The sequence below is a fragment of the Mus caroli genome, unplaced genomic scaffold (assembly GCF_978045245.1).
Source record: "Mus caroli unplaced genomic scaffold, Mus_caroli_1 scaffold_10, whole genome shotgun sequence".
NCBI lineage: Eukaryota > Metazoa > Chordata > Mammalia > Rodentia > Muridae > Mus > Mus caroli.
This window is the reverse complement of record NW_028227265.1, coordinates 44,567,091-44,576,451: the sequence shown is the minus strand read 5'-3', so window position 1 is coordinate 44,576,451 and position 9,361 is coordinate 44,567,091. Positions and strand designations below refer to the sequence as shown.

The following is a 9,361-nucleotide window of genomic DNA, read 5'->3' as shown; positions in this document are numbered from 1 at the left end:
GAGCAAACACTTCCATGATAGGCATTATGGCCCTGGCCCTAGGAATATCTTTTTGTTGCTTGTTTTTTTTTTTTTTTTTTTTTTTTGAGACAGGGTTCTTCTGTGTAGCCCTGGCTGTCCTAGAACTCACTCTGTAGACCAGGGGGCCTTGAACTCAGAAATCTGCCTGCCTCTGCCTTCCAAGTGCTGGGATTAAAGGGGTGCGCCACCACGCCCAGCTAGGAAGAATATCTTTAAGAGCAGGCTTCTTACTGAACACAGCTTCTTTCCACAACTGCCACCAAAACCATGCATGTTTGCTATGAATGGATCTGTGTGAGAGGGGGAGACAAATATGTGTGCAGTCTCTGCAGCTGTCCACAAGTGCTCACCTACCTACCCATCCACTGACAAACACAGCTGTGTAAGATTATTTTATTGAGGAGTGTGAGGCAGGAAGAGGTGGGGGGCATTGCAGCCTCCCCAGGCCCCACCAGGGGGAACAGACCCCCTCCCACCTCCTAAGTGGCCCCCTGCATTATGGGGGACTTTGTGCAAACTCTGCCCCATGGGGAAAGAGGAGGGTATGAAGGCAGCAGCAGGGATGGGGGTGGCTACTGGGTGCTAGGGGGCTTGTAGGGCTCCAGGAGGAGGGCAGAGAAGGTGTTGACTTTGTCGGCTCCCCGAACCTCGTGAGGTAACAGTGGCAGCTTTACAATGTGAAAGTCTTCATATAGGTCTTCCATCTGTAATCAGGTTAGAGAGCAGAAAGCAGAGACTGAGGGTTGGGAGGTTAGGGCAGAAGCTAAGGGTAAGGTAAGTGGGGTCAGTAAATCCAGGGATGGCCTGGGTGTCAGGCTTCCCAGTTGAGCCTCAGTCCTCTGAATACAGAAGGCTCAGGACGCGCGTGCATCATGCCATTAGGCAAGCATCCTCTACTGAGCTGCAGCCCCAGCCCTCAGAGAACATAGTAAAAGACAGGGGACTCTTGGCTGGGCAGGTGGGCATACCTGGTCCAGATACTTGGCCTGGATCTTGTGTCGGGCCTCACACATCTTGCAGGGTTTCTCAGGGTCAGGGAATACAAGCTGGTTGACGATGATGTTGTGGGTGTCGATCTTGCACTTAGCCAGCTCCTGGATCAGCCGCTCCGTCTCGTACAAGGACAAGAATTCGGCGATGCACACACAGATGAACGTTGTCTGTTCCTGCAGGGCACAAGACAGGAGCGAGGAAGGGATCTGGCTGATCCCATCCTCAGGAGCCTCTCACCACCTGCTGAACTGGATCGTAACTCACAGGGTCCTTGAACTGTTCGCTAACGGATCGGATGACAGGCAACGTCTCTTCTAGCTTGGAGGCCAGTTGGTCAGCATTCATGTCCCCCAGGCCCAGCATGTTGCACATCTGTGGAGATGAGGGAATAGGTTTGCCACGTTGCTGGGCCTATCAGAGCCTCGGGGTCAGGAGCTTACTGAATACTGCAGCATCTCCACTAAAGGTGTGGGCCCTGGGGCCAACTCATGGGGTAGGTCTGTGTAATGTAGCTCTTCCATTTTGTGGGCAAACATGGACACACTATCTGACCTCCTGACCTCTCAGGTCTCCCATCTTCACTCCTTCCCTTCAAGAGCTGTTGTGCTTTGTGAACAGTCATGTGTTTTATTACAAATTGGTGTGAGGCACTCAGTAGATGCTCAGCAGACATTATTATCTGAGGGTGGAGGAAGGCACATGTATCACACGCATGCTCTAGAGGTGGACATGGGAATGGGGCAAGTGTCACTCACTGTATTGATGGCTCATAGAACCATTGCTGTGTTCTTTTTTTTTTTTTTTTTTGAAGTGAGCACAACAGTTGGCAGAGAAGGAAAGGAAGACCCAGAGAGGTGAAAAGATTTACTTGAGGGCACACAGCAGGTGAGATGTGGAGGGAGGGAGACCATGCCTCTTACTCTGCCCCAGAGAACAAGGTTTGGGTTGAGACACTGAGAGCAAGAGGGGCGTGAGAGAGGGCGGAGGGGCGTGGCACCTGCCTGTGAGATGAAGGGGCTGATCTGGTTCTTGATCTGCATCAGGCGGCCCAGGCCCCGTTCCACGATGGTCGGGAAGTTCAGGAGCCTGAGTGTGTGGCCGGTGGGTGCTGTGTCGAACACTACCACTGAGAAGTTCATGCCTTTCACCAGCCTGGGGGGGAGATGAGGGTCAGGCTCACACCAGAGGTCAGAAGCCCTCCCCGGGCAGGCAGGCACCCCCAATCCCTGGCAGGCTGACCTCATGACCTCAGCATAACTCATGGCTTCATCGATGCCAGGGAAGGCGCTCATGGCCTCCTGCATCATCTTCTTGCCCATGCTCAGCATGTTGTCTTCCTCGAAGAACTCGTCGGGGAGCTCTGCAACGCCCAGGCTGGGGTCTATCTCCTGGGGGCCGAGGGGACCAGACTCAGGCTGCTGCGATGACGGACTCCCAGAGGGGGCCTCAACTCCTAGGTGCAGGCCAGAGGAAGCCCATGTAGGGCTCCAACCACATAGGATCCCGGGTCTGTCCCATCAATGGTTTAACCTTCACAATCAAGTAAGAAATTGCAAACTTGGACTAGGGGAGGCCCCAAAGACAAGTTGAAACCCAAACCCACTGCAGGAGTTTGCAAAGGCAACCCAAAACTTGCTTTCCCAATAAACAACCACGGCTGGCTCCATCCACTTTCAGATTATGCCTCTAATGTGGGTCACCTCTGAATGAGATTCTTTAATTTTTAAAACAAAACCATTATGTAGCTGAGCCTAGCTGTCCTCACCCTCCTAAGTGTTGTGATTACAAGTAAGTGTTCCATTAGGCTCACTGGCCAGTTATTCTGTAGGTTACCTTGACCCTTGTTTTCTCTCCCTGCCCAATTGCTCTCCCTCTTGAGTAGTATTCTCTATTTTGAGGGGTGGGAAGCAGGGGTTGCAGGTGGAACCAAGGGCTTTAAACAGGTCAGGCTAATGCTCCTTCACATTATACTCCTAACCACTCACTGGGAGATTATAAGCAGGTGCTCTACCACTGAGCAATTCCCAAGCCCCTTAATGGTAACTACCTTCTAGCCGGGCATTAGACCCTGTGACCCCAGTCTCTGATTAGATTTTAATAAGAGCTCTACTACTGAGCTCCAGCCTCAGGCTGCTCAGAGCTCTAGTTCTTCTCCTTCACGACTGTAGGCAGTCTCCTCCATTCTGCTTATCCACAGCTGTTTGGTATTGCTGTTTTGGGGACAGACTCCAACAGTCATACCTGCCACCAACTCCTAATGACAGGTTATCAATGGATGCTTGAAAGACACACTAGGGCTGGAGAGATTAAGAGCACCGACTGCTTTTCCAAAGGTCCTGAGTTCAAATCCCAGCAACCACATGGTGGCTCACAACCATCTGTAATGGGATCTGATGTCCTCTTCTGGTGCATCTGAAGACAGCTACAGTGTACTTAATATAATAATAATAAATAAATCTTTAAAAAAAAAAAGACACACTATCCCTACTCTGACAAGTGTCTGTATCTCATTCCTCCTCAAATATCTCCTGTCTCATTCACTGTGGAAGTCCCAGCCTTTGCATGAAGGTGAAGCCCCTGGCTGGGCCTGGCGGCAGGCTTCTAACTCCAGCAATTAAGCAGAAGGGCAGGAAGGTTGCAAAGTGAGTTCAAAGCGGGCTGTAAACTTAAGTGAGACTAAAACCAACAAACCAAATCCACAGATTAAAAATGCAATGAGCCAGGCCGGACGGCAGCGGCACCTTTAGTCCCAGGGCTTGGGAGGCAAAGACAGGCAAATCTCTATGAATTCGAGGCCAGCTTGGTTTTCAAGAGAGAGTTCCAGGACAGCCAGGGCTAAACAGAGAGACACTGTCTTGAAAAACCAAAACCAAACCAAAACACTGTACCAGGTCAGTAAGAGGGTTCAGCAAGTAAAGAAACTCAATCCATGACGGAGCTGAGTTCCATTCTGGAGCCCAGGGAAGAAGAGAGGAAGCAGGCGGCCACACACACACACACACACACACAGAGGAATAACAGGGTATAAAGGGCTGAGAGCCCATCTCATAGGATGCCCCAGGCCCTGCCTTCAATCCCTACTCCTGGAAAACAGGTTGAGGAAAAAATGGGGGTGTAACATCTCATCTGCCTCAGGAAACACCCCGAGTTCTACATACTTCCTTCTGATTTCCAGGTTCTGTGTGCTTGGCAGGGCTCAGCCTTCAAGAACTATCCCCTACCACCTCTCCCCATTGCAATCAAATATGCCTTACCACCATCTTTTTCTTTCTTTCTTTCTTTCTTTCTTTCTTTCTTTCTTTCTTTTTTTTTTTTTTTTTTTTTTGGTTTTTCGAGACAGGGTTTCTCTGTGTAACTCTGGCTGTCCTGGAACTCACTCTGTAGACCAGGCTGGCCTCGAACTCAGAAATCCACCTGCCTCTGCCTCCAGAGTGCTGGGATTAAAGGCGTGCGCCACCATGCCCGGCACCACCATCTTTTTCAAACAAGCCCCTCTAAAGGCAGGCGTGGAGCTGTGCTCCTGCAGACTGGCTGCTCTAGAGGCTGAGGCAGGAGAGGCGTCTGTATGTACCCAGGGGATGAGGCCAGCATCTGTACCCAGGGGATGAGGCTAGCCTGGGCAGCACAGTGAAACTCTGTTCCAGCAACTCCACTTCCCTGCTGCGGGGTTCCCATTCTCAGCTCCCATCACCACAGTTACCATTTCCCTCATTAAAACCAAGCTGTCATAGGCACTGGAGGGATGGCTCAGTGGTTAAGAGTGTGGGCTGCTGTTCCAGAGGACCCAGGTTCAATTCTCAGCACCCACATGGAGGCTCACTACTATCTATAACTCTAGTCCCAGGGGATTCAACACCCTCTTCTGGCTTCTGAGGGCACTGCATGCACACAGCACACAAACATACATGTAGGCATAACTACTACGAGCATAAAATTATTAATCAAAACGATGCGATTTTTGTCAGGCACCAGGACACAGACCTGTCATACCAGCACTTTAGAGGAGGATCAGACATTCACGGTCATCCTTGACAACATATCAAGGTTTAGTCCATGCTAAACCGCATGAGAGTCTGTCTCAAAAACCAGTCTGCTAGCCAGCTAGCCAACCAACCAAAAACCAAACCAAACCAACAAAAAAACCCAGAATAGTGTGACCTGGAGAGAAGCCTCAGAAGCTCAGCAGTCAGGGACATTTGCTGCACTGCAGGGAACCGAGGTTTGATTTCTAGCACCCACATCAGGCACATCACACTGAGTTCCAGGGCACACATCAGACCTTCGTTCTAGAGCACCCGAAGTCAAGAACCCGTGTAAAGGTGTAGGTAGTAACAGGATTCTGTGATCCCTGTGCCGCTAGGGTAAGGTAGGTGGGGAAGCCCTGGTAGCTCTCAGGCCACCTAGCCTAGTGTACACAGCAGCAAACAACAGACTGTCTCAAACGAGGAGGAAGAGCCAGTACCAACATCTGAGGATGTCTTGACTTTCACAGTGGCACATTGGTATGAGCGTGTGTGTACACTAGGAGTACACACACACGCACGCGCACACACTCCCAGAGAGACAGAGAAAACCTGGTGATTTCACTGCTTTCCTTCCAAAATATACTCTAAATCTAACTACTCTCCCACCCCCAATTCTTTCCTTTTATGAGACTACCATATCATGATCTGGGAACAGCCACACATCCACAGCCTTCTCGTTACTCTTCCCAACTTCATCCTTGAAGGGCGTGCGCCACCACTGCCTGGCGCGGCTTAAAAAAAAAAAATCTTTAGAAACAGAATTTCTCTGTGTACCCTTGGTGGTGCTGGAACTCGGCCTTAAACGCAAGAGATCGTCCTGCCTCTGTCTCCCTAGTGCTAGGATTAAAGGTGTGTGCCGCTATTCCCGGCTGATTTACTGTTATTGTTTTTAAAGACAGGGTCTTACTTTGTAGCCCTGATAGCCTCAAATTTACAGTAACCGGCCTGCCTCTGCCTCTCTAGTGCAGGGATTAAAGGTGTGTGCCACCCTGCCCAGCCCTTTTCAAACTCGAGAGCTGGGAATGCAGGTTGGCACCGTGTAACATGCGGGATGCCCTGGCCTTCACCTCAAGCAGTAGCAGTAGCAGCAGCAGCAGCATCAGCAGCAACAGCAGCAGCACCACCACTACTAACAACACAATAACAGCAACCAAAACATGAACATGGAGCTAGAGAGATGGCTCGGCAGTTAAGAGTGTGTGCTGATCTTCCAGAGGATCCTCATTCATTCCCAGTACCCACCTAGGGGTGGGAGTTCAGAAGTGTCTTCAAACTTAAAGCTCAGGGGGGCCCTGGTATCGCTGGTCCCTGCACACGTAACTAAAAATAAAGCAAATCTTTAAAAGAATAACTGTGTATATTAAAAATCTTCTATCACACGTAGACACCAAGCCAAACTGCTTGCCCAGCCAGCAGAGCCCCAGAGTGTGCATCTCTGGTTGGGCCTCCTTCTTGTTTGCTCTGTTCCAGTTTATCGCCTTTCTCCCTGCTCCTCAAAGGTTTCCTTCCCACAAGCCCCTCTGGGTGGTGTAAGTTGGGGAAGGTGTGACACCTAGAGATGAGTATGTAGACTATGATTGGCCTGGTGGCTGCTGGTAGGTACGTCCTCAAAAGGCCTTATGGTTGGGGCTGGAGAGATGGCTCGGTGTTCAGAGTACTGGCTGCTCTTGTAGTGGATCTGGGCTGGATTCCCAGCACCCAGATGGTGGCTCACAGCCATCTGTAAGTCCAGTCCCAGGGGATCTGATGCCCTCATCTGACCTCCATGGGTACCAAGAATGTACTCTGGGTAAAACACCTGTCACTAAAACAAGATCTGCCTTATGGGGACCTCAGGCAGAGCTGAGGCCAGCTTTACTTACCATAGCAAAGAGGTTGTCATAGCCTTTGACCTTGGTAGGCACCTTGGAGAACTTCTGATCAAAAGCATCTGAGATGTTGTGAGCTGGGTCTGTGGAAATGATCAGAACACTCTCACGTCCCTTCGACAGCTGGACTGCCAGGCTGCAGCTGCGCAAAAGAAACATGGGAAGAGGAGGAATGAGGAGCCAGTTTTGGTAGTGGTGTTTGTAGCAGGATCTGCAAGGTCAGGCCACAGAAACCTGGATCTGCAAGGACCTTATGACCAATGTATGGGTCCCAGTGAGATCAAGCCTTACTTAATCCTTGAAGAAATCACCACTTCACTTCGATTCAGATAGGACTGGTGTACAATACTCAGCTGACTGATTGGATCTTTTTCAATGCCTGTTTCTGCTTTTTTTTTTTTTTTTCTTTTTTGGCACTCAGTGGCACAATCCAGCTGTCCAGCATGCAGACTGCTTTCCCTCCCTCCCTCCCTCTACTTGTTCAGGACAATGTACTTCACCTCTCAACGAACCGAGGCACCATAATCACGTGCCCTTTCCACTCCCTTTTACTTCTTCCCTCTCTGGCATCAAATAGAAGTCTGTTATACTAAGACAGCTTGCCTTAGTGTCATTCCCTCTACTCTGAACTCCCAGGGGGGTGGGGTACTGTCCGGCGGGCTGCGGAATTTACTTGTTCCTCTGCACATCCCACACGCTGAATTCACAAGACCCAAAGAGAGATGATCCAACCTAGGATGCTAGGCTCCTGCATTCAGGAGGTATCTTCAGCAGGCTGCAGTAATTTCCGGAGAGAAACAACCCCGTAGAGGCATGCTCAGCTCGCTTTGCCCCGCTCGGGAAGAGAAAGCCGGTCCCTGTCCTCCCTTTGGTCCAGTGGTACATCCCACCCGTCCTCTGGGCCCCGCTAGAGTCTCCTTACCTGCAGGTGGTCTTACCAACGCCACCCTTGCCCCCGACGAAGATCCACTTAAGGCTACGCTGCTCGATGATATTGCTAAGCGTGGGTTCCAGCGGCTCCACATCAGGTGCATCCTCGAACTCTTCTGCTTCAACCCCCCACCCGGCCACCCCCGCCGCCATCTTGGACCCGGCTCACGTGACTAATTGGGGCGCACCACGTGCTAAATACGTACAGGGGAAATGAGTCTGCCACAGCTCTGTGCAGGCTGGAAGTCTGACTTATTTTACTCCTGCATTGACATTTAGAGATAATGAGCGCTATATTTTCACCGTTTTATGAGTCAAGGGCTCACCTTTTTGAACTTTCGTTTGTAGTTTTCTAAGGATTCCCCTATCTCGCGGACATATTGGTATGACCCAGACTACTGCTCTTCACTGATTGGGCCCTAAGTCTTGCGGCACTCTTTTCATTGGCTGAATCTTGTCTTACTTCCACTAGTCACGCTCAAGTCCCTGCAGACGTCAACCTCTCCTTAGCAACCAGGCAAACATCCTGGCCAAGCTTTTTGCGTGAAGTTAGAGCAGAGGTACCTCTTGATTCCATAGGCTCGGTTTCCTGATTATCATTTCCCTCTTACTTTCTGTGTTGGACCTCAACATCTCTTCCGGTCCTCCAGTTACCCAGTTGGTTGTGAGCCACATGGTTTCTGTCGCAAACCAATCACGAACGAACTGGTTATTTGGCTAAGGGTCGATTAAAAGACTCCATTTGCTGCAGAGTATGCAGACTTTCCCCCTGTGTTCCCGGAACCCCCATGTTGGGCAGGAATGATTTCTGCAACAAGTCGTCCTTGTAGAAAGAACTTTAATTTCCGAAACTCTTATTGTGCTTGGCACTCTGCTTTCTCTCTGGGTGTGCTCCAAGTTCAGCAAATGCAATTTTAATCGAGTCCCTGTCCTTGGGAAAGAATACGAGGGTCCTTAGTCCCTTCATGCAGTACGCAGCTCAAAATATTAAGTCTTAGGGACTCAGCTTGGAAATACGTTCCGCTTCATTTTAGTGCTCCAGCCTCTTTAAATACTAATCTCAGGCAGTGTCTAGCTGCACGCAGCCAGCAGTATTTTTATTTCAAGCTAAGAGATTAAATTCAGAGACAGATGCCAAACCTGGAGATGCTTCCATTTCTAATAGGAGGTATCAAGTTAGATATGCTTTGTAGACCTAGTTAGGGGGCCACACAATTTCCCAAGGGACAATTGAAAACACAGGCTCCAAATAAGATCCGTTCAGTTACAGAGTTCTGGTGGCCCCCTGAGATTGTTCTCTTAGCCCTTACAGGGGGCCCTGGTCCCAGACGATGGTCCCATTCTCGGGGAGCTTCTGGCTGCTTAGCTAACTCGTGTCTAGCAGGATTAGGGATCGGAGGACCAGAAGGAAAGGGACCTGCTTCTGGGCTCCAACGCCTGGAGGCCAGGTCAGAACCCTTTGCCCCCACCTAAGCCCCGCCCACTCTGCGTTGTCTTCTGGGTTCCGACCTCTCTTCCCAGCAT

The 9,361-nt window shown here is 50.3% G+C and overlaps 1 protein-coding gene across 1 annotated transcript; it reads right to left on the bottom strand.

The window, feature by feature from the left end:
- Window positions 1-400: 400 nt before the first annotated feature.
- Window positions 401-7,996, bottom strand: Get3 (guided entry of tail-anchored proteins factor 3, ATPase). Its single transcript, XM_021169976.2, has 7 exons — window positions 7,830-7,996; window positions 6,902-7,049; window positions 2,254-2,402; window positions 2,016-2,166; window positions 1,279-1,386; window positions 990-1,187; window positions 401-725 (listed from the first exon to the last, which is right to left on the bottom strand). The coding sequence occupies exons 1-7, from the start codon at window positions 7,988-7,990 to the stop codon at window positions 594-596; spliced, it is 1,047 nt and encodes a 348-aa protein (XP_021025635.1). The 5' UTR covers window positions 7,991-7,996; the 3' UTR covers window positions 401-593.
- Window positions 7,997-9,361: the final 1,365 nt, after the last annotated feature.